The 26,141-nt window shown below is 39.0% G+C and overlaps 1 protein-coding gene across 3 annotated transcripts; it reads right to left on the bottom strand.

The window, feature by feature from the left end:
• Positions 1-1,210: 1,210 nt before the first annotated feature.
• MTX3 (metaxin 3) lies at positions 1,211-26,130 on the bottom strand. Of its 3 annotated transcripts, XM_003920806.4 has the most exons (9): positions 26,035-26,130; positions 25,472-25,541; positions 25,032-25,108; positions 24,025-24,117; positions 23,343-23,525; positions 23,121-23,197; positions 22,135-22,292; positions 20,770-20,858; positions 15,931-19,281 (listed from the first exon to the last, which is right to left on the bottom strand). In XM_003920806.4, the coding sequence occupies exons 1-9, from the start codon at positions 26,113-26,115 to the stop codon at positions 19,171-19,173; spliced, it is 939 nt and encodes a 312-aa protein (XP_003920855.1). In that variant the 5' UTR covers positions 26,116-26,130; the 3' UTR covers positions 15,931-19,170. The 3 variants fall into 3 exon arrangements, with proteins under 3 accessions (XP_074240419.1, XP_003920855.1, XP_074240420.1); XM_074384318.1 differs by lacking the exons at positions 15,931-19,281; positions 20,770-20,858 and adding an exon at positions 1,211-6,122; XM_074384319.1 differs by lacking the exon at positions 20,770-20,858 and having other exon boundaries at positions 19,193-19,281.
• Between the last annotated feature and the right edge of the window lie 11 nt (positions 26,131-26,141).

Below are 26,141 nucleotides of genomic sequence, written 5' to 3'. Positions count from 1 at the left end.
GGATCACCGAGGTCAGGATTCCAAGACTAGCCTGGCCAATGTGGCAAAACCCCATCTCTACTAAAAATCAAAAAAAAAAAAAAAAAAAAAAAAAAAGTCTGGCATGGTGGGAGGTGCCTGTAATCCCAGCTACTTGGGAAGCTGAGGCAGGAGAATTGCTTGAACCTGGGAGGTGGAGGTTGTCGTGAGCCGAGATCGTGCCATCGCACTCCAGTCTGGGTGACAGAGTGAGCCTGTCTGAAACAAACAAACAAAAACCTTGTTCAGGACTCTCACTGCCCTCAAGAAAAGCCCATACTTTGCTTAGGCTGACAAGGGCCTTCATAATGGAGACCACATTCCACCCTCAACATAACCCTCACATACCAGACTGAATGCACTGTTTGCATTTTCTGTTCCATCTGCTTGGAATGCTATCCCCTTCACCTCCACTCTCTCCTGGATCTATAAAGCTTTCTTCCAGTGAAGTTATCACCTCCCCTGGGAAGCTTTCTCTGCCTTCCCAAGATCGAATAAGGGACCTCTCCTATGTGCTCCTATAGTACTTATATCCTATAATACCTGTATCACAGCACTCAACACTCTGAATTGCAGCAGCAGCTTTTCTCATCAGTTTTCTCAGATGATTGTAAAAACCTTCAAGAAGAGATGTGTCTTGCTTATCACATGCCCAATGATCAGCTCATTATAGGTTCTCAAAAAACATTTGACAGATGAACACAGTTACTTTAAAGATCTGTTTCTCAGTTTCCCAGTTCTAAATTCTGAACAGGGAGAATCTAATTTGCCCAGCTTGTGTCACTTTCCATCCCTGGTCCAATGAGCTGAGCGAGGAGTGTGAGAGTATGGATGGAATCTCTTAGGAAGGAGTGTGGGGTTAGAGGCAATGGGTGGCATGCATACCCGAATTATACAATGTTCTGCATTGAAACAATAAAACTGCATTTTATTTTTTTAAAATCATATGTTGCATATTTTTTTTAATATATATAATTTTTTTATTGCATTTTAGGTTTGGGGGTACATGTGAAGAACATGCAAGACTGTTGCATAGGTACACACATGGCAGTGTGGTTTGCTGCCTTCCGTCCCCTCACCTGTATCTGTCATTTCTCCCCATGCTATCTCTTCCCACCTCCCCACCCCCCCGTCCCTCCCCCATTTACCCCCAACGGACCCCAGTGTGTAGTGCTCCCCTCCCTGTGTCCATGTGTTCTCATTGTTTAACACCCGCCTATGAGCGAGAATATACGGTGTTTGATTTTCTGCTCTTGTGTCAGTTTGCTGAGAATGATGGTTTCCAGGTTTATCCATGTCCCTACAAAGGACGCGAACTCATCGTTTTTGATGGCTGCGTATATTTTTCATTAATTCATAAGCCTCCTTTCATTAGTTCATTATAAAGAAGTGTAACTGTACCTTCATTTTAACACATAAAATAAAAATGATTAGTCACTTTTTACTTATTATTAGAGACTCATTCATCCAACTGTTCACATATATTACTAAGTACTTACTATGCTTGAAGCTCTGTGCTGGGGATTGGGTAGACAGCAGAAAACAAAATAAAATCATTGCTGTCGTGGTGCTTACATTAAAAAATATAAAACACAGGGCCGGGCACGGTGGCTCACACCTGTAATCTCAGCACTTTGGGAGGCTGAGGCAGGTGGATCAACTGAGGTCAGGAGTTCGAGACCAGCCTGGCCAACATGGTGAAACCCCATCTTTACTTAAAAAATGCAAAAATTAGCCAGGCGTGGTGGCACATGCCTGTAATCCCAGCTACTCAGGAGGCTGAGGCAGGAGAATCACCTGAACTCAGGAGGCGGAGGTTGCAGTAAGCCGAGATTGCGCCATTGCACTCCAGCCTGGGTAACAAGAGTGAAATTCTGTCTCAGAAAACAAATAAATAAAATAAAAATAAAGCACAGATGTACCATTTTAAATTAGAAAAACTTAGTATGAAAGAAGACAACAGGGTGCTATGAGGAAAATAACTGGGGGGATGTGATTCAGTTATAAGAGCCAAGGAAGGATTCCCAGTGGGAGAAAAATTACATTGAAGTTAAGGTCTGGCTTTTCTGGGAAAAATGACTGGGAGTGGAGAGTTGGGGGAAGACAAGGATGGAACTGGAGATCCCCGTGGAGTTATTATGGTAGTCTCAGCAAAAGATTATGATGCCTATGACTGTTGATGAATTCAGGAGATTTTTGGTGGTTTCTATGTAGGGTGAATTAAAGGGCGGTGCCTAAGCTGGGGTAGAGGTTAAACACATGAACTCTGATGCTAGATTGTCTGAGTTTAAATCCCAGTTCCATGAGTAAGCTGTGTGACCTTTAGCAAATTACCTTCATCATGCCTTGATTTTCTCATCTAAAAAGTGGGTGATAATAGTAGCTACCTTGAAGATTTGTTATGAAGATTAAACAAGTTAACATGCATAAAATATTTCAAACAATGCCTACATGTCGGTTTACTTAAAAAACTGTAAAAGAGAGGTAAGTTTCTATGCTTCTGGCTTGAGCAGTGGAGCAATACAGGTGACATTTATTGAGATGGGAAAGACTAGCAGAAACCGAGAGTTTGACAGAGTAAAGATCAGAGTTTAGCTTTGTACAGGCTTGAGATTGCTCTGACGTCTTAGACATTTCTCCTTAGGTAGGAGTCTAATCTCAGAAGAGATGCCTGGGCTGGAGATGTCAATCCGTAAGACTTCCAAATACAGGCAGCATTTGAAGCCCAGGGAATGGAAAAGACAAGCAAGAAAGAGCATGTAGAGTGGGCAAAGCGTGAAGACAGGGCCAAGGACTGACCATGAGAGTTCTCAAAGCCAAGTAGAGAAGGAAGGGCCAACTACTGGTTTATGTGCAGTGCTGTTCTACACATGCATTACACAAGTGGAAATGGAAACATCTGGTATACTTTGAACAAAGGAATATTAAAACAAAGAACATCCCTGCATTTCTATTTTAATGGAGCTTAAAACTCTAATTTTCTGTTTAGCCCTGTTACATTGATTTTGTGGCTTCTCCTATCCCTCACTGGAATCTCTTCATCCTAAGATTTAAAAGAAAGTCTGGAGTACTTGGGGATATGAGTAGTTTCATGCTGGATCTTCAATGGTGAAGACAGAAGGTGGGGCACAAACTAGAACCAGGTGATGAAATGTCTTATAAGCTGTCATAGGAGTTTGAACTTGGTAACAGTAAGGAGCCAATCAAAGTATTAAGCAACAGTGAAGCATGATTATTTCATATTTGAGAAATATCTCTGTTGAACAAGGTAGAAAATGCATTGAAAAGAGGCAAATCCAGAAGCTGAGAGGCCAATGGTGCATCTGTGACAGTAATCCGGGAAAGCAAAGGCCAGACAAAGCCAAACTAGGGCTATGCAAGAGGCCACTGGTTCCGATTCAAGTAATGACCACAGCAAGAAGCAGATAGGACGAGGTGATTGACTAGTTAGAGAGGGTAAGGGAGAGGATGATGCCATGGCCTCTGCTTTTGTTCAGACTACTCTGTGCCTTTAAAACATCACATTTTCCCTAATCCATCAGCACCCTCAATGCCTTCTGTAGGGATAACACTTTAGTTTTCAAATATGTTCTCATCCTGTCTCCTGATGAATGCATGCAGTCATTAACTAGCTCAAGTGGAAAATAAAGACGCAGACTTACTTCATATGCACTCTGGGCCCCAGGCCTGAGTAGAAAAAAAGAAAATTCTATTACCTAAACCACAGAAGTAAAATCCTCCATGAAGAAGAAAATATCCCAGTGATTGACCTGGGTCTCCACATCATCTGGCTTAACTAAGGATAAAAGTATGAATATGCTAGACCCTATTTATAAAATAATTTCACTCATCATTGTGAGAAAAAGCCCATGTTTCAAACAGCAATCCTTTTGTAATAAATAAGAAGTCCCTCAACAAACCCTGTTAAACCCCATGTGGATTTCTGTTAATGGGGAAGATTTCCCAGTGACCTAGCTTAACACTGCTGCTGCACATTAATTTGCTTTCCAGCTATACATAAATAAATAAATGGCTGCCTCCTTGATGTGAGCTCGAGGACCCAGGGGAAGGCATTTTTACCTCTAGATACTTCCCCAGCCTTCTTATGCTGTTTATAATTATCATATTCATCATTTTTTTTCTTTTCCCTCTTCCAAATTTCTTTCTTCCCAGTCTCTCTTGAACCTACTCCTAGACCTATGCCCCCACTATTCCATCAAAACTGCTTGTCAAGGTCACCAATGACCTCCATTTTGCTAAATCCAATGGTCAAGCGTCAGTCCTCATTTAACATCATCCATTAACCGAGTTCAGTGCAGCCAATCACTACCTCTTCCTTGACACACATTCTTCATTTGGCATGAAGAATAACACATTATTCCCATTTTTCTCCTACCTCACTGGGCTTAGCCTTCCTTGCTGGTGTTCTCCATGGTCTCTTAGTGTTCAGAATGCCCCAGGGCTCAGTTTCTAGTCCTCTTCTCTATAACTTAAACCTTGATGGTCTCATCCACTCTCGTGATATTAAATAACACCTTTACCCTGACGACTCTTCAGTTGGTACCTCCTGGTCTCCAGCCTTACTCAACATCTCCACTTGGATGTTCAATAGACATCTCTAACTCAATGTGTCAAAAATGGAACTCCTAATCTCCCTTTGAAAACTGTTCTGCTTATAGCCTTCCTTATCTCAGTTGATGGCAACTTGATTAAGCCAGTGGTCATGCCACCTTGAAGTCATCTTTCTGTCTTTCTCTTACAACCCACATCTAATCTTGTTGAGAATCTACTGTCTTCCTACCTTTACACTGCTACCATCCTCATCCACCATCTCTTGGCTCAAAGTCACTGCAATATACTCCCAGCTTCTCTTCCTGCTTATATGTCCTTGTCTAGCCTCAGCACCATAGCTCAAGTAATCCTTAAAAAGCAATCGCGGTGGCTCAAGCCTGTAATCCCAGCACTTTGGGAGGCCGAGGCGGGTGGATCACGAGGTCGAGAGATCGAGACCATCCTGGTCAACATGGTGAAACCCCGTCTCTACTAAAAATACAAAAAACTAGCTGGGCATGGTGGCGGGTGCCTGTAATCCCAGCTACTCAGGAGGCTGAGGCAGGAGAATTGCCTGAACCCAGGAGGCGGAGGTTGCGGTGAGCCGAGATCGCGCCATTGCACTCCAGCCTGGGTAACAAGAGTGAAACTCCGTCTCAAAAAAAAAAAAAAAGCAATCAGTGGCATCATTTCTTTACTCAAAAACTTTGCAATAGCACAGAGTAAAAGCCGAAGCCTTGCAAATGCCTTCAAGCTCCTGCCTGGTCTGCTCTCTCCCCTAAGTTTCAACCTCGTTTTTTGTGCGCTTCCCTGCTCACTCTGCTCCCGACCACTGGTGTCCTTGCTCGTTCTCAGACATGCCAGACAAGCTCTACCTGTGCCCTCTGCCTTGAACGCTGTTGGATACTAGAGGCCAGCCCCACACTTCTTTCAAGCCTCTGTTCAAGTTTCCAATGCCACCTATCCTGCCATATTTCATACCGTCACTTGTCCCAGCCCCAGTGCTCCCAGCCTCCTTGCCCTGCTTTACCTTTTTTATTTCCAGAGCACATATCACTTCCTACTATGTGATTCAATCTGCTTATTTATTAGGTTCATTATTAACTGTCTTTCCTGCTGGAGTGTAAGTACTACAAAGGCAGAGGTCCTTGTTTTGTTCACTGATGTGCCCTGAGCACCAAGAACAGCGCCCGGAACATAGGAGGCACTCAGTAAATAGTGTTTGAATTAATGGATGGATTGTCTTAGGCTTCAGCCACAAGAGGCTCCTACTGTAAGGCAAATGTAATCAGCTTCAGGCTTCCAATCTGAGCCGTTAACATACCTTACAAGCTTGAACTGGAACACAAGTTAGAAGTCTTTGATCCATTTCCTTTCTAGCTCACTCCTTCAACACATTTTTCATCCCAGTGCTCTGGTCCTCTCCTCAGAACGGGGAATGGATACAGTCAATCGTGTCTGCTCGGGGTTTATCCTCCCTAGAGTAATTGTGTCCTCTTCCTTCTTATCCCCATGGAATCTTCACTGTGATCCAATTTCTCAAGGCCTTAAAACTAAACAAAAAAATGAGAACCAGTGGCTCCATTTTAAAAAATATCACAGATTGTAAATTAAGCCAATGCTGCTGTTAAACCAGATTTAGCTTGTTGACATCTAGAGGAAATACAAATGATTGCCAGAACTTTATAGCAAGAGAGACAGATAAGGTACAGTGAGAAACCCAGGCAAAGAGCTGGGTTGGGAGTTCTATGCTACTAGAGGCTAACATGAATGTCCCAGGGGAGCGAGGAAGAGGGGCATGACTGGAAAGAACAGATTATGGGGCACATGTCTTATTTTTGCCTAAGGTGGACAAATGGGCTAACTTGCCAAAGGTTTTGTGAGCTCCCAATGGTGCTGCTGGCACCTAGGATAGCCTGGTGGAGGCTGCTCCAAGAGTTCTAAGAAATAGCCATGGAATGAGAAATGGCCAGGCAGATACGTGGCAAGTAATATCTCCCACTGGAGCTCTTCTAGAGACCCCAGGCCACTTCCACAATGCGTTCTACACTGAAAACACTCTACATTAGGATCAACTAGAGGCAGGTTGAGTTTTTATTTCATTAAGTACCCGAGCTCTTGTGCATAATTAATCCTCAAAAAACTCATTTCTTTCACGGCACTGAATTGTTTAACCTTGGTCAAAAAGAAATCAACATGATAAATACTAGGCACATAGTGGGCATTTGACATCCTTCTTCCTGTGTCTCTCATTTTCCTCTAGTACCCATCCTTCCAACCTCCTTTGAGATGACTATTTTCCATATTTGCCTCTTCCAAAGCGTATCTGTATTTTTTCTTATTTGGCCCCAGATGTCAGATTGGCTTGCATTACTCCAGGCTGAATCATTTGATTTCCTGTCCATGTTCCTAACCTTTCCAGATTCTCTTGTATCATTTCTCAGTCACTCCTGCTGTTTACAATCTCTCTCAATTTAAAGCCATCTGCAAATCTCATTAACAAACCACTGATTGCTCCCTCACGATCATAGGACATGTTGAATGAAACAAGACCTGATACCAATCCTCTCCTCTCCATTTAAGGCACCAATTCTCTGGGTTACTCTATATTTATATTATATACCATTTTTATATTATATTATTATTGCACATGTACTCCCAATGTAGGCAAATCTAATATGTGAAAATCGGGATTTTTAAAAATTATTCACAGGCTGGGTGAGGTGGCTCATGCCTGTAATCCCAGAACTTTGGGAGGCTGAGAAGGGTGGATCGCTTGAGGCCAGAAGTTCTAGACCAGCCAGGCCAACATGGTGAAACCTCATCTTTACTAAAAATACAAAATGGTATGGTGGCTCATGCCTGTGGTCCCAGCTACTCGAGAGGCTGAGGCACAAGAATTGCTTGAATCTGGGAGGTAGACGTTACAGTGAGTCGAGATCTCACTACTGCACTCTAGCCTGGGCAACAGAGCAAGACCCTGTCTCAAAAAAAAAAAAAAAGTTATACATTTTACAAAAACTTAATTATATTAATCCCTTTACTAGTGACCTTTCCTAGTATACTTAAAATACTTTGCTTACAAAGTAACAATTACCCAACTTTTCAAGGCTGGCTACAGCCTCGGATATAGGTGTTTAATACCCTTTAGCTACATCTATCTGTAAGAAATTTTTTCCTCGTATTTAAGATTCAAATTCTTCCACATTAATATTAGTAAGCATCTGAGGAGCCCGCCAGTTTTCTCACTGGTGATTCATTGGATCTTGGCTTCAACTTTTCTCACCCCTTTTCCTGATATACTCAAAATATTTCCAAATCTCACCTATTCTTCCTTCCTGAAAACTCTTTGTGTCCATTCTATGTTCCAAGCACTGTGCTCAGCGCTGGGATACAATAAAGAAGAGAGTCTCCATCCTCTGAAGCTGTTAATCCAAGAAAAAACATGAAGTTTCATAAATAATACTGTTGAGTACCTTCCAGATTCTGGACCTGCAATGTGTAGAATCCCTTTTAGCCCCACAGAAATCCCACCTGATAGCTGAAAAACAGGAGTTTAGAGAAGTAATTTGCCTGTGATGGAGAATATGAATAGACATTTGACAGAAGAAATACAAATGGACAACAGACATAGGGAAAAATACTCAACTATATTAGTTCTTAAGTAAATGAAATGCTGTTTTTTACCTATCAAGATGGGAAAGAGAAAAATAATACTCTACACTGTTGAGGTTGCAGTAATACAGGCTCTCCTGCATAGAGCTGCAGGGAACATAAAGGGGCATAATCTTCCTGAGAAACCGTATAACAATACGTAACAAGGACCATTACAAGAGGAACTCACCTTATTGTCCATCACAAGGGGAAAGAAATAAATGATGTTACGTCCATCCAATGAAATTGTACATAGCCACGCAAAATCATACAGAATATATAACAACCTAGAAACATTTACCATATATTAAATGAAAAAAGCGTATTACAGAATAGTAGATACTATCAGATGACAATATATACAGGATTATGTGTGTGTGAGCATGGAGAAAGACTGGAAGACTAGGTAACATGTTAACAGGGGTTATTCATAAAAGATGGGATGGAGTTCTTTCTACTGGTATCTTCTAAATTTCAATAATTTTAAAACATAAACATAAAAATGATCATACATTCAGATCTAGTTATTCAACTGTATTGCAATAAACAGCAATGCAGACTAAGAGTCAGGTAAGTTGCTCAGAACCACACATCTGGTATATAATGTTAAGTCTCGCTTTCTAAGTCCAAAATCCATTGTCTTTCTACAACCTACTCGTTCACCTCCATCACCCCAATTATATCCTATCTAGAGTAATTCCTTGCTGATCTTCCTAGAGTCTAGGCCTTTTATCATAAGATTAATTTCTCTCACCAAAGTGGCTTGCTGTTCTAAAATCTGCAAGCTGGCACTCTTTCTGCATTAAGCAACCCTTTCTTTTTTTCAAAGCCTGCTTGCTGGCAGGACATCACGATTTTCATCATCTGCTTTTGTTCTGTGAAACCTGACAAGGGCTTATGAGGTCTTCAGCTTCTCTCAACAGCAAACATTGGTATTTGGGTTTGAACAATTCTTTGTTGAGCAGGGCTTTGTTAGCCCTGGCCAGCTTAAATGGCTTCAGCGCTTCACTGTGACAACAGAACTGCCACCATACATTTCCAAACACATCCCAAGGTGGGCAATTGAGGACTGCCCTCTGATGGGCCACAGCTCACCCTCTGACCTCATCTTTCTCTACTCCTTGGCTCTCTGGCTCCATTTCAGCCACACTGGCCTCCTTGCTGCCCTTCTTATAAGCCCACAAAGGCAGGGATTTGGTGGTGGGAGGTGGGGTGGAGGGGTGTTCCTTTCATCTATACAACCAGTTCCTGTATTCAATTCCCTCTCTTTTAAGCACTTGATTGGTTTTTGATCCCTTTTAAATTTGATTCCGCTTCCCCAACTGTAAATGAACTAACCAATAAAACTAATCACTGATGCCACATGTTCCCAAGCTGTGCACCTCTACCACAGGATCTCAGAGTCTTGCAAGGTCTGAACTGAAAACTGAGTCTGCATTTCCTTTTGCGTTCTATGTTTTGGGAAGGTATCTCTAAACTATCTCTTTGGGACAGCAGACGAAAACTACATGAATGCCAAATCAATTGTACTGCATTTAAATTATGTGCATCTCTCTCATATTTTTAGCTCCTTGAGGGCAGTCTTTGTAACCTTCTCTTTAATTCTCCCCAAATAAATGAGTGCCCGGAAATCTCAGGCACTCAAGACCTCCACAGCATCCTCTTCCCTGAGAGATTAGGTGGCTGAAATAATGATGATTTAGACATGCGGGCATCTCCACACAGCGGTCATCACTGGGACATCACTTTATAAGCAAACTATTTTAAGTATTTTAAATACACTGAATGATGGATGTTAATCTTGGCATGAACGTGGTTTGCAAGGCTCCAAATCCAGAGATAGGATTAAATTTGCTTAAATTTCTATTAGGCCATGTGTGTTCCCTATTTTTTCCTTTGTTTTGGGGCTTTTTTCCTCTTAATTTCTACATCTGCTATATACACTCCCCACTCCCCAACTTTTTCTAAACCATTTCAGCACTAGTCAGCCCTGTGAATTGGATGTCATATGCAACAGAAAATGTAAATCATGTTCATTAAAGACGCAATTTCTCCCTTCATGGAGAAAACTAGTACAACACATATCAGAAGGGGCACAATATGAGTCTTCAAATAAGTCAGCGTGCTTCCTGCATTTAAAATAAAGCTGAAATCTGTTTGGTCTTAATTGTGTTATTTGCAAAGTATCATGCCTTCTTCTACACCAAAAGATGTCTTAGCTTCTTCAAAATGTGAATTTGTGAGTAGACTACCTTCTCCAGCCAAACCAGGATCTGGGCAACCAATCCTAATTGTATTTATATATGTTAAAGTTTCCCTGTTCTTTCCACTCACTCAAAACACAGATTAAATATAATAACTTCTATTCTACTTGGAAAAGCACAATTTTTGGAGCCTTGAGTTGGCTGCACTGGAAATTAGAAATGTCTTTGATGATGCACAGCTGTCTTCGTTTCTTAATCACAGATGTCTAAAGCATTCCAGGAGGCTGACTCATATACCTGGAGAGAGGGACCATGGTTTCTCATTCTTTCTACTGAAGCCCTTGTCTGGTCAAGAAGAGACCAATTTGTCCTTTGTTCTAGGAACTTAACTACAGGATGATCTTGAGTAAGATAAAACCTGACATTTCTTCACTACCATTTCCTTTTTGTTTTCTTACATTTGTCTCAAGCATAATGTGCAGCACTTAGTGATCTTTCTGCTCTGGAGACTCACTGAAGACAAGATCCCAACATGGCAAAACTTAAAAGAGTTTTCCCAGCAATAGCTGCTGTTTGCAGAAAAGGAAAGAGAGCATCCTGTGTTGTAGCCTACCATCCACTGAAGGAGACCAGTATGGACATCCAGGAGTTCTTGAGCTCCCCAAATAGTCTCAGATGAAAGTCAAGCCTCTGAGATGAGCAATTAAGAACCAAGATTTCTGAAGCTCTTTGTCATATGGTTCTCAGCTTTGTGACTCTAAATAGCTGTCTCTCCACAAAAGAATTCCATTATTCCACAATAGCAACTCCTCTTTTCTGATCTCCTGCAGCAGCAAGATCATTACTCACCACCTCAATCCATCCAAGGGCTTTCACTTGGAACCCAAAGTGCATAAGTAATTAAGATTTGTATTCTTTGAGGACAGAAATATCAACAAAGATGTAGCTGGCTTCTCATGTGAGAAAAATGCTTACATACCTGCACAGTTCTACTTGGAAGGCCTATGCATTTTACTATATGTAAATTACACTTCAATTTAAAAAATTCTACTAGCAAAGACACCCATTCTCTCAGACACTTGCCCTTATCTTACAGCTACAAATAACAGGGTTCTCTGTCACCATCTACTTTGCCCCATAAACAAAGCAGTAAAAAAAAAAACCCTGAGTATCTTCCCTCCAACTAAAATTACATTATTTTTCTCAGTTAAATCTTCCATTCAATTACAATGGACCATCACTGGTCTGTATGGACAAGCAAAAGGTATAATTTACAAGAAACTTACAGAGCCGAAGAGATGAGAAAACTATAACCTTGAAAATTTGTGTGAGCATCTGAGGTCTTACACAAACCAGCGCCTAGAGAGCAGGCCTCCAACCTCCCTCAGCCTGCAGTGGAAAGAGCACAGTGGTCTCAACGCCTAACAGAAAGAATGGACATTTTTTTGGCCAAGCATGGTGGCTCACTATAATCCCAGCAATTTGGGAGGCCGAGGTGGGTAGATCACCTAAGGTCAGGAGTTCGAGACCAGCCTGGCCAACGTGGTGAAACCCATCTCTATTAAAAAAAATACAAAAAAAAAAGACTAGCCAGATATGGTGGTCGGTGCCTGTAATCCCAGCTACTGGGGATGCTGAGGCAAGAGAATTGCTCGAACCCAGAAGGTGGAGGTTGCAGTGAGCCAAGATCACGCCATTGTACTCCAGCCTGGGTGACAATAAACCTCTGTCTCAAAAAAAAAAAAAAAAGAACGGACATTTTTAAAATGTGTATAGTCCCAGCGCTGAACAACTACATTCAACCACCAAAAAATTATTCCCAATAAAAAGATTTATCTCAAGGAATAAATAACATTAAATCAAGAATTAATAAGCAGTCAGGCGATTTGAGATTTTATTGAGAAAATATCTATTTTGACATTATATGCAGTTTCTGATTTATCAGAATAAATTCTTTACAATATCGATCACCATCACCACTTTAGTGTATTTATACATAGTCTCTGAATAAAATACAGTGACACTCGGCAAGGCTAGAATATTGAAATTATGGCCAACATTGCTTACTTTAAGATTGTTTATAATGAAGCTATAGTAGTTGTGCAACTAGAACAGATGTTTTAAAATGTCTGCCATTCAAAGATAGGCTTGGTGGGACAAAACTAATATGCATACTGCATACATATATTTCTTTTCTTTACTGTCAATTGATCAGACACTAACGTGACATTACAAGCACTTCAAATTCCCACTTCAAAAGGAATAGAAAAATGGGAAAACATGATTTCCTGTTTCACAAAATTAAAAATGAAGTCAGAAAAGAAGTAAAACTGATTTTTATGCATTTAAGATCTTGAGTACACTACTCCTTCTCTTGGAGAGAAGGAAGCCAGTACTGCAGAAGTAACCAATAGGTCCAAAGAACGAATGGCCCCATGACCTTCTCTATGGTTCATGACTTGCTGAGGGCTGATGCAAACACTGGCAAGCTATTTTTCATGATCTCCAAGGATCTGGGATATATAAACGAAATGATTAAAAGACATTTCTCTGAATTTGTGAGAGGAAGACTGAAGAATCAGAACAAAGATCCAACTGCCTTTCATGTGGCTACATGTCACCATTACACCACAACTCAGAACTCACAGGCGAGCCTTCTTTCATATACACATTCAAAACGGTGTTCCATATATGCAGTTGTATACATTGCAAAAACAAAATACTTCCTTGCACATGATTAGTAATCTGGTTTCAGACTCTGAAGTGAAATCAAGCATATTTAGTTAACTCTCTCCAATTTGGAGGCCTAGTGAGGTTTAAATGTTTTTGGATATAGAATCTGCTTAGAATTTAGTGAAAACTATGAACCTTAGACTGTCTTCAGTAATGAACAAAACTTGAAAATATTAAACTTCCTTTGCTTTGTCACTGAAGCAACTATAGGCTTTCTACGATGTATGTATCATACCAGCTTGTATGCGACTTTAGTGTCATAAACACCCATTGCCTTTTTGGCACTTTTAAAGCACAGCCAGGAAAGGTCTGGAAAATTGTTCTGGAAATACAAGTTCCCTCTGCCTCATGGATGCTTAGGAACTGGTTAGTCCTCTGAAACCACCAGTTTAGACCCCTGTACAGTTGTTCCAGGCCAACTGAGATTCTAAGGAAAGGGGATGGAATAACCAGGGGCCTCACAAATGCCTAAATAACCACATATCTATGCCCACAGCCATCCCTCTCTAAACGCCAGAGTTCAAGTGAGTCTTGACCTGTCTCTTCCCATTTTACTACCACTGGCTAGAGGGGCACCCAACAATAAGAACCCTTTGCAACGAACATAAACTAGCAAAAACACTCCAGGGCTGCATTTCCTTAGATGTATCTCTCAGAACACAAATCCCACAAGATACCTACTTTTAAAAAAATCTGGCTGGGTGCAGTGGCTCACACCTCTAATTCCAGCATGAATTATGCTGGAATTCATGCTGGCCTTGTGGGAGGCCAAGATGGGCAGATCACCTGAAGTTAGGAGTTCAAAATCAGCCTGGCCAACATGGTGAAACCCCATGTTACAAAAATTAGCTGGGTGTAGTGGTGGGCGCCTGTAATCTCACTTACTTGGGAAGCTGAGGCAGGAGAATCACTTGAACCCAGGAGGGAGAGGTTGCAGTGAGCTGAGATCGCACCACTGCACTCCAGCCTGAGTGACAAGAGCAAAACTCCTTCCCAAAAAAACAAAACCAAAAACTCCATATAAATTAGGGAAACGGTGTATAAAATAGAGGTGTTTCTTGGAGATTGAAAATGCACATTGGCATGTCAAAGGTTCTGAAAGGCCAACAGTAACTCAACTTTGTCTAACCCACTGTTTCCCAAACTTACTTGGCCATGGAACCCTCTATTCACCTAACAATATGTTCTGAAAAAAACACTCCTTAAAAACTGATGCTCCCAGAACCCAAAAGATTATTTTTAAAAAATATTATAGCATAATTTCAAATGATTAATAATAAGGATACAGACTTATTTTCCTGTCTTGTTATTTTGTTGTCTATTTATTTTGTTCTGAATAATCTTCTATCACATTTCTCTTCCTATTCACAAACCTTCAAATCCAGTTACCCTTTCTGATACCTTTGTTTAAGAATGTTAATTCTTGCTGGGCGCGGTGGCTCACGCCTGTAATCCCAGCACTTTGGGAGGCCAAGGTGGGTGGATCGCCTGAGGTCAGGAGTTTGAGACCAGCCTGGCCAACATAGTGAAACCCCATCTCTACTAAAAACACAAAAAATTAGCTGAGTGTGGTGGCAGGCGCCTGTAATCCTAGCTACTTCAGAGGCTGAGGCAGGAGAATCACTTGAACCTGGGAGGCAGAGGTACAGTGAGCTGAGATTGTGTCACTACACTCCAGCCTGGGCAACAAAAGTGAAACGGTCTTAAAAAAAAAAAAAAAAGAGTGTTAATTCTTATCTGAAATCCATGGCACACTAGTCTGGAAAAAAAAAAATTTTGTGTCCTTTTAAATTCCTAGAGTACCTCTCTACTTCAATCACAATTTAATTCCAGGGCAGGTAACCTGGGCTCCTAGCAAACACTACACCCCAAGAGTTTGGGGGCCAAATTATTTTGCAAACCCTTAAAAACAAAAACTAAAAAAAAAAAAAATGTATCCTTGTATCTCTGCGAAAATTAGCATTTTGAACATCTAATGAAACTTCAAGTTTGAGGATAATGGGATTACTGACCTTTGATTTCAAAATAACAAATTTTCTTAAAATCTGATTAAGAAATATGGAAACACTGAAAAGTAAACATAAATTCCACAAAGCTGAATGGCAGTTAAAAAATACTTCTTTATATCAAGAACATATACGAAAAACCGTCATTGCTATCCAAATTATCTCTGTTGCTCAAGATTTCAATTATAAAAATAACCAAATCAAGACAAGGACAATTACAGCTTAAAACGAAAAGCTACACCTTCTTCATTAAAAGTGAGCATCCTGTCACACTATGCAACTGGAGAGAGAACCAGTACAAGGCACGGGAGAACTACCACATCAAGGGACAGAGCTTTTTCAAAATATTTTATCCTCAGAAGTAAATCCCGCTACCATAGAAAGAGAAAAATATAATCAGATACTTAAAATCACAGCATTTTTAACATCCTAGGGAAAAGGACTTTTTGGTTTTAGTTTTTTTTTTCCTTTTCTGGTAAGGCAAAATAGATCTTTAGATATCATTTGTTACAAACATGAGTTTTTTCTTAAGAATGAAATAAAAATTGTATTTCTATCATATATTTATTAAACTAAGTTCAATACTGTTTAGAAAATTAAATTTTAAATCATAGTCTATATAATGATAGATTTAATCTATGAATTTACTTTAAAAATATTTTTATTTTGAATAATTAGACTCACTAGAAGTTATAAAAATAGTTGAGAGAGATCCCAGGTACCCATTGCTTAGCTTCCTGTCTTTACATATAAGCATTTATATCTGGGTTTTAAAAGGATTAAAGTTTGGAACAGTTGATTAAAAAAAAAAAAAAATCAGAAAGATGTAACAGGCCTGGTAAATACATACTTTTGGAGGAGGTTCTCAGGAAACACTACCAAGTTCAAATCCCACTTTTATCACATGAAGCTGCCTTAACCAAAAGGTTTTCTAAGATACTATCCTTGTTACCTATTTCTGCTTCTTTCAATAGTTTTTCCATTTTTACAAACTTATGAAAATTTTTCTCTGACTGAAATAAGCTTCCCCATTCCTTCATGTTACTATATCTAGCAACATTGAATGAATACAAATTATAAATGGAAATACAAATGCTTGCTTTTATAAAATCTCCAGCTTTCCAGTACCCCCAAAATAATATAAACAGACTTGAGTTGAAATTTGGTTTGTTAATGCCCATCTTCTGCGTGGTCTAAACACAGTTTTGAAGGAATGATCACCTTCAGTGTTCTTTATAGCTTCTTTAATGTTACTTTAAAAAGTCCCGTCTTACGGATGAGTGAGGGCAGTTTGTTCACGGAAGATCTTCATCTCATGGGAATTATCTGGCCAGTTTTTCTAATCATATACTACCAACAAAAATAAACACAAGCATATTCCCTTTAATTATATTATCCTCCACCATCACTTCCAAAAGACATTGGCTCACAGTATTCTGTTTAAGACTGTAGACCATTTATCCCAGCAAACTCACACTTTATCCACAACCTATCATGACAGGCTGGTCAGAAGTGGTCTGTTCAGCCTGAGAAAACATTCTTTTCTAAGAAATTCCTATATTGTGTGGCTGGTCCCTCAATTACTTTGTGCTCAATTACAGCTTCCTGTCATCTCATCTGTTTATACACAAATAGCTCAACTAAGTAACCCAATATATAAACTCTCACTAAAATCACATGTTGTATCTTAGGAAAGGCAATCTGGAAGTATCATGGACCACAGCGAGAATGTAAGGCTACTGACAGTTTGAAATAGGGATGACACAAAAGCAAATAAATCATATTGACAGTCATTCCCTCTACAAAAAGACAAATATTTGTTATTCTAAAATGACCTCCTCTGATTAAAATTTTGATTCATGAAACATTACAGTATGCTTCTTTATCAAAGTCTACATATCAGAAGAACATGGGCTCCATGTTCTTGCAAAACTTGAAACACATTTTTCTTCCTAATGGACATCAGTAGTTTCATTAAAAGAAAAACTGACATAACCTAGCATTATCTTTTAACTTTGCCCATGGAGAAACTTGGAGTTAAATTTACCTCTTAATTTTAGAACCTGTCAGTGCTGACATAGTTCTATCCTCTACAAATTTTTTATTTAAATTTTTAATTTTTTAAAATTCCTTAAAAATTTAAAATTTTAAATTATAATTGTTCTGTTTACATGTAATATACTTGTAATATACATGTAATGTACATTATAACTGTAATATACTTCAAATACTTTTGGAGAGTCTGATATAAATCATAATTAAAAATGACTGGCTCTGATCAAAGCATAAACAGATGTCTGATGAATGTGCTAACCACCCTTCTCCAATATACATCCATCCTAGAGAACAATAAAGTCTCACAGTCATGATTTCCAATATAAACTATTTAGATTTCAGACTGCTGAAATCTAATAATCTGCCTTTGAAGATGACTGAAACACACACATACACACACGCACACACACACACACCGTTGTAGAAGTAATGTGCATCTCATGAGGTACTTTCCCTAAATACATCCAAACAGATGACCAAGATTTTGAAGACTACCTTATTTCTCATTTGGTTAAAATTTTCAAGAAAAAATATTTACAATGACTTAAGGAGTCCTGTATAAATAGCTACCTAAATACAGAACAAATTGAAAGGATGTGGGTCAAACATAGCTGAGCTCTACTCAGCTGAAATTAGATGAGTCTTTTGACTACAAAGCTCATTTTCTTAACATACCGGCTTCTGCAGGACTTGATAAGATTGGCTAAGCACCATAGTAATCTTTTAAGACATTAATCCAAAACATGGTTCTGTATTTTAAAAACCTCAGAAGTGGTTTTAGGACAACAGAAGCATCTCAACCACTAAAATAAGCAAGTTTCTATTATAAGTAAAATTACCCCAGCACATCCTTTAACAGTTCAGCAACCAATAAATAGAAAATATTCTTTAAAAGCTGCTATTTCTGATTGTTCCTTTGTATTCTCCAACTGCAGGTAAAACATATGACATATGGAAAATAATTGGTTGTCAGAAAGCTTTTGACTGCATGATATGCATCTTATGAAAGAATATTAGCCTGGGCCAAGATTAGAGAACTTGGACCAGATGCACAGTAAGTATTTCTACTACCCTGGCTATGGGCTCCTCCTGAATAGGGTCTAGCAATTGAGCAATTTCAGTAACATGTTATAGCTTAGCATAGTAACGATGACCACTACGTTCGGCTCTCCTGGAATTAATACAAGAAAGACAACTAAAGATTTACTACAAAGACATAAGTCTCAAACTGTCACATTTGCCCAAGAAAACTAAAAGAACCCATCCTAACCCACATTGAACACATCAGCAAAGACCAATATCATACTGAAGTGCATATTATCAGATGTTATTTTATGTAACCACCTCTAATATTTATCTACGTGCTACTAAACCCCCAAAAGATTAGACTTGTGAGAGCATAATTAAAAAGCACATTCCTTATCACTTTTTAAAGTTAAATATGGTCTCTTCTATTGAAGCAATTTATCTTTTTCTGGTTCCTAAAATAGGCATCAAATTTCTAAACAGAAGTAAAAAGCCTCAGCCAAAGAGCCACATATTATGTATTCTGGCTGATCTAAGAAAACTAAGTTAATAAACTGAATAAATTAACTCAAATAAATTAGGAGTGCACATTCAGAACAGAATTGTAGCTTCTGGTCAGCAACATGTGAACCAAAGGCAAAAATCTGCCATGAATAAGGCAGCTTTTTTGTATACAGTACAATGTGTTTTTCTTCCCCCCACCCACCAAGTTCATTTAGTATTAACTGATGTTATTTAAAATGCACTGCCAAGCTAGAATGCAAGCTTCTTAATAATAATATTAATAATAAAAATAGATGTCATAGAAAGTTCCTTTTGGGTTAGTCTTTCTTAATACCTAAGCTTGCTTTTTGCCTTCACACACTAAGTGTAAGAGATTACTGCAACAATCGTTTGACTTTGGCCACAAAGCATGACTACTGTCAGGGTGAAAGCCGTTGGAAGGAATTGTTTTCTTCTTCTGCTGGAGTCAGTTTAAGTGTTGGCAGTTTCCGAGGAGGAAGCTGAGGGCTTTGGCGAAGATTGTCATCCATCTGTAGAAAGTACAAAAGATACATCTGACTAATGCTGTGGCACCGCTTACGTGGACTGTGGCCTCCCCATCTGAACTATAGCCTAGAGGAGTACAGAACCATATGTTTCCTGGGCTGCTAGAGAAACCTTTTTCTTGCAAATAATCTCAAGAATTCTAAATGTCATATCTCAAATACCAGCTGACTCAGTTTCTGCAAAAAGCAATGTGCCTCATCCCTGATACCTTCACATACCTTCACAGAATTATAGTAGTTCCACAAAATAAATATTCTACTGAACTCAACTATAGCATAACTTAAAGAGGTCTTATGATAGTAAGCATAAAAGCAGTACTGTTACACTAAGCTCCAGTTTGCAAACTGTTTATGTACAATATCTTATTTGATCTTCCTGACACACTGTGAAGAAAAGGCAGACAGATCTTCCCTGTTGTACAGATAAGAAGGAAAATGAGACTCCATAAGGTTAAGTGATTTGCCCCAGGTCACATCCTAGTATGAGAGCTGAAACTTGAACCCAAGTCTTCTGATTCCAAAACTATTATTCTTTCAACTATACTTCTTTGCCTCAATGAAAATGACCTGTATTCCAATCAAAAAAGACCAGCTTTTATAAGCCAAGACGGTGTAGACCAAAGAAAGCTAGGAAATTGGGCAAAAAGAAAGATAAATTCTTTAAATCTAATCTAATCCAGAAGCATTGCATCAGTTCTAAATGAGATAACCCACATCAAGCTCAAGAAACACAGTGCTGGACCTCAAAAACTCTTAGCCAATGTCATTAGGCCTAATTGCCCTGAGTTTGTAAAATAATAAGTATTACTTAATAGAGCAGAAAAAAAAAGCAAGTTTATCAGTTCCTGAGGGAAAAAAATATGTAACCTCTTGTATTTTTCCAACTAGAATCACACTTGAAATTTCCTTTGTTGGCTCTCTCCCTTATCCAGTTCCCAATCTCTCTCTCTCTTATGAAAGAATACCCCAAAGTGGCAAAATACCTACACTGGTGAAAAACTATAGACTGCATCTAGAGTATAGAAGAACAAGAAGGAGAAAAAATAAAACTTTCATATGGAACAAAGAAAAGGACATCGTGGTGCTGTTCATAAGAAAGGATAAGCCCGGTGCTTACAATCTCAAGAAACATTAACTTAAGAGACAGAGAGGCAGACACGCAAGCAAGAAGTGTTTTTGCTTTGTTTTTTTAAAGCAAATCTTTTGGATTTCCCAGCTTAAAGGGTACTAATCGTGTGGCAAAAGTAAACCCAATACCCTTTTATCTGATCTTTCCCCAAAGCAACAGGGCCACTATTGGCTTCAGAACACTACATTACATACAACTTTAGTAAAAGCATATTCAAACAGTTTTCTGAAAAATAAACTGTTTAAAAACCTAAAAGGGTACAGTTAATGTGTGACCCAAATGACATTATTAGCTACAGAAAGGAAAATGCTAAACTATGGTAAAATGATTGAAGCAGACTTGACCTTTTCAATCAAGTTGGATTCCTTATTTACAAGTTGTGTGAGTTTCTGTAGATTTGCATCTACCGTATCTTGTCCAGCTGGAGAGAGGCCTAAGAACCCAGGACAGAAATCAGAGAGAGACAGGAAATTTTTAAAGCATTTAAAACTGTTTCGATTGAAAGAATTTTGAGTCTACCCACCCTGTCTAGTGCCCCACCCTTCCCAAAAAAAGGTAAAGAGAAAAGCCATTCTGCGTTTAAAGGTAAAGTTAAGAGAGGGATATGATCCAAAACTAAACCCTGAGCAAAAAGGATGAAAATTTGCCTATTAAATAGACACTGCTAACCAAGTGTTCCGCAACTGGCCACAGTAATTCGTATAATTTTAATAAAAAGAAAAAAAGCACAGCAGTCCTCATTTCCTTCTCAAATTTAAGCTATTCCTTTCTCACACCCATTTCAAATAGGTCTTCAGTCACAACTATCTGGATAGTTTTCTAAGGCAGTAACTCCCAAAAAGTTGCCCACCAGACATCCAGAGTATTTAGAAGAACTTAAAAAATACAAATTCTTAGGACTGACGCCTAAGAGATTCTAATTTAGTAAGTCTGGAAAGGCCCAAGTTTTTTTATCTGTCAAATAGTCAGGTTTGTTCATCATTGCTACCAAGTAACAAGGTTGAACATACTTAATTTCATGACTCCCAACTGCTAACCCCTTCTCATATACAACACATACCCCACCTTTAAATAATAAACTGTCCACCTCAGCCAGCTATCTTTATAACCTGTTTCTTAAAAGGACAATTTCAGCCAACCCTCCCAATAGAAATTTAGTATCTGGATCACTTAAGCATAATGCCCCACTGTCTCAACAAAGCACATCCTAACTGACAGGTGCTCTCTATTTACTATACCTCCATTCTGATGCAATCAGTTTTCGAGTAGTGGAATCATGGGAGTGTACCTCACCAAAATCAATCTGCTGCTGATATCTGTTCACGCAGGAAAATGCTAGAAGCAGCAGGTAAGAATCATTTAAAGTAATTGCCCATTTGCAATTAGGATAAATACTGTTTTTCAGCGAAGACTTAATACCTGTGGTTTTAACCTTTTAGAAGAAAATGACCCATTTCAAAGGGGCAATATTTAAAGAACAAGCAGCAAGAAATGCAAAACTCCAGAGGAATAAAAGGCAACTACCTATTTCTCTATTTAAATAAGAACTAACATGAGAATAAAAATGAAGTTGGAAAAATACAAATCCTTGAAATCCTATAAAACACTAAGACACCACAAAAACTTTTAAAATTAAAATTAGTGGATTTTGCTTATACATCCACAGGAGAATATGCAAACAAACATTAGCTGAAGAAGAGTCAGCTTACCTCCAAGACTAATCCTAAAATAACTGCTCAGGATGTCATCACAAAAGCGACAGAGGTTGGAGAGCTGTTTCAGATGTTCTTGTAGCTGAATTTTAGGAAACCGTACTTTGTAAAGAGGTGCAAGAAAACCAAAAACATAGGCATCCAAGGTAGAGGGCCTAGAAGTAAATTAAGGATTTTTAAGCACGTAAGAAAAAATTAACTAAAGGCTGGGTGTAGTAGCTCATGCTTGTAATCCCAACACTTTGGGAGGCAGAGGCAAGAAGATCACTTGAGGTCAGAAGTTTAGAGACAAGCCTGGCCAACATGGTGAAACCCCGTCTCAACTAAAAGTATAAAAACACCGGGTGTGGTGGTGGGCACCTAGGTTCCCAGCTACTTGGGAACCTGAAGCAGAATTGCTTGAACCCAGGAGGCAGGGGTTGCAATGAGCCAAGATCACGCCACTGGCACTCCATCCTGGGTGACAAGAGCAAGACTTTGTCTCAAAAAAAAAAAAAAAAGAAAAGAAAAAGAAAAGAAAATATTAAAGATTTTTTAAGCACATGAGAAAATATTAACTTGGGATTGTGTTTAAATTTTTTTTCAAATTTCTCAATTCTGAATTACACAACAGTCTTTTAAAAGGTTTACTAACCATTTTAGTTTATAAAAATGATGCAGCTAAGGTTTTACTCATTGAGTAGCTTAGACTATTTTATTTAGAAGAAAATGAAACTGTCATTATAGATTCATTTTTACTCAAGTGTTAAATAGATTGGAGGTAGAGTGGGAACAGTCTTAGATGTTTTAAATTCACATTTACAGCCTATTAAGTCAATATTAGATTATCACTGATAGAAAAAGTTCCCTATAATAAAAACTGATTCTTTTTTTTTTTAAGTGAAAAACTCATCTTTTGGGGAGATAAGAAGACTTGCTTTAAATAGCTGCTCACTGAATATATGTGCACAAAATATCTGAATGATTTTTAGGGGAATACTCACGTATTTCCAAAGAAAAACTGAGATGTTCCCAATCTGTTTGATAGAAGATTTAGGCACTCCTTGGCATCTCTGTATATCTAATAAGGATGAAATTGTATCTCAAAAATAGAAAAGATACTCTAAACTATCTTTGAGGCTGACATCTCTAGGTAAAATCATTTCTGCTATTTCTCTTGTCCTTTCTCTCTAGGGCCCTTGCTTGGAGAATAATCCATATCATACCTGTGCTTCCACTTCTCGGAGGTGGTAGAGGGGAGGCTGTCCTCTGGTCAGGAGAATCCTGTTCAGTGCTCCCCTAGACATTCTTCCAGGCAGAATCAAACTCAAAGGAAAGGGAATTTGTGAAGCAAACCATGGCTTTGTCACAGTAAAGTAATTGTCACTCTCAACCCAGAATGTGTGAAGCTGCAAAAGAAGAGAAAAAAAACACTACAAAGATGTTCTTTTATTAAAAGACCACTCAACGTGAGTTTTTCATAAATAATCTTTATATAAGTGACTTCATACAAATTTTCCAGTTAGAATGACTCAGGATAAAACAAGATTATTTTAAATGTGTGAGTTTTGTTGACTGCTATATCCCAAGCACCCAGAACAAGGCCTGACACATAGCAGGTGCTCGATAAACATTCAGTGAATGAATGAATTGCACCCAATTCTATATTTGGAGCAAAAAGATCCATCTCCCACAAAGAATTTCCAAAATGACATTTTCTTTTACTTTGTTGTTTCACATACTAGTTGAATGCCTAAGAGAATCCAGTTTCACAGTAATATGAAGCAATCAAGATTAACATGTAAGTAAAACTTTCTCTTAAGACTTTTCTCATTGATTTTCTTCTAAGCAGACTATGTACATTTGCAACTAGGCCACTAAAATCCTATAATATTTAAGAACACTCACCACTGCAGGGAGAAGCTTCTCTTCAAGGAGAGCAATATAAGCTAATGTATCTGCCCCTTGTTTTGCTGAGAGTTCATAATCAGCATTATATTTCTATAAAAAAATAAATAAATAAAACCAAAGAAACTCAGAAGTCGAAGAATCCCAAAGACAGTAAAACTAATCAAATCAGGATTCCTGTATTTCCTCACAAGTGGCAAACATGGTATTAAAATGGGGGAAAGAGAAATACAAACCCAGTGAAACCTATTGCTTAATGCACATAAAGTTCTTAGCACGGCATCACAGACACAATACGGTCAATAAATGTTATAATTTATTAACTACTATTATTTTCATGCTTGTAAATGACCTAGTTCAGTGCATGGCATGTAGTACAAACTTAATAAAAGCAATTAATATTTTTAACAAGAGGGAAACAGTTCCAATTGGCTGTGTTTCTCCTCATTAAAAAAGAAAAAAACCTTCCAATTTATAAAAGTTCAAAATTTGCTTGACACAATTTTTTTTAAAGTACAGTATGGGCAAAACCAAGATAACTTTTGCCTTTATATAAAATTTTACATGTTTAAACATTTTGGATACATAACGCTCTACTGTTAAAACATTTAGATATATTATCGAGCTTTTTAAAAATGAAATATAGTTGCTGGTTGGTGGGAACTCAGATGTTGTGCCCAGCACAAAATGTGTACCAACTATGTGACAAAATAGACAATCCTGTCAGTAAGTGTAATAGTGAAAATGGCTAAATCTACTTACATACAAATTTCAATAAAATGCAAGCAAAGTGTATTAAAATATAAATTGACTCTACCTCATCATGACTTTCAAATCACAGATACTCAAGCTTTGCAGTAGTGATTCTCAAATCTATCAAATCTATTTTTAAATCATATCCCAGGTATCTCCAATTGTCTAATGAGTGTGGAAAAAAAAAAAAAAAAGCCCAACATGAGGGATCAATAATCTACCAATCTACTTCTTCTTCAAAGTGAACCACCCACCTGTTTTCTTAAAAAGTTTAGTATTTTTGCTGGCTGAGAAACAATGTTGTCTTCAGTTGTCAAAATTGGTACATCGCCTATAATCAAAAAACAGTTTATATACAAGGACACAATGTGATTTCCTCTGAAGAGATTCCAATACCCTAAAAACTATAGCAATTGCACATTTAGAGGGGAAAAAATGAGTAAGCTTGTCGTAGTTTTTTTGCAGTTTCACAAAGAGTGGTTCTAGAGAACATTTTCATTTCTCATAATTTCCAGTGATTTGGCTTGCACTTTGAGGTATTACTCAGAATGATCAAACCATAAGCAACCAGAGCCAAGGTCACCGTAAGAAATTAAATCTTCAATGGACTCTATAGCTATATACCTCGTAGCTTTAAATGGAAGAAGAAAAAAAAAAGAGTGCAGAAAGGGGAGTGTAAAGGTTTACACTATACCTCTTGAACCTCTCCAGGTGTTATCTATCACATTGACTTTCAAGGGTGCACCAGAAAATTTGGCATAAGCCTGAAACAGAGTTTGCAATCAAACATTTTAGACCGAGTGCGTAATGCAAATCTTCAGAGCAGCTTTACTGCACAGCCCCATCCCCCAAAGGCAGAAGACGACTGATACTGAGACCACATCCCTCCCAGTGATCTCCAGTAGGGACGCAGGCGCCAGCTACACGGCTTTCGGGGGCTTTGCTCCCCAAAAGGTCCTGGGGATGCGGAGTACGAAGGGCACGCCCCCTGCTTCGGGGTTTCACTCCACCGCCCAGACAGCTTTGTGAGGCGAACAAAACTCGGACCCAAGCCGAGAAGCCTTGACGTTGCCGCCGGCCTTCGGCGGGGGTCACAGGCCGGGTTGGGACTCGTCGGTGGGAGGGAGCCCAGGGAGATGCAGCGTGCAGCGGCCCGGCTCTCCCGGACCCGGTAGCGCAGCGGAAAACGGGCAAGTCAGCCTCGCGCCTCTGACCCCGCCCCTTCTTCCCGCGACCTGGCCCGCGAGGCGGCCTCACCATCACCACCAGGGACTCGCTGTGAACCGATGGGAGCCCCCAGCCGCCTCCCCAGCAACTGAGCTCCAAGGGGGCCGCCATCTTGCGGGGGTCGACCTTTACTATCC

This window comes from Saimiri boliviensis, chromosome 1 (genome assembly GCF_048565385.1).
Source record: "Saimiri boliviensis isolate mSaiBol1 chromosome 1, mSaiBol1.pri, whole genome shotgun sequence".
NCBI classification, from domain to species: domain Eukaryota; kingdom Metazoa; phylum Chordata; class Mammalia; order Primates; family Cebidae; genus Saimiri; species Saimiri boliviensis.
This window is presented reverse-complemented; position numbering and strand designations above follow the sequence as displayed.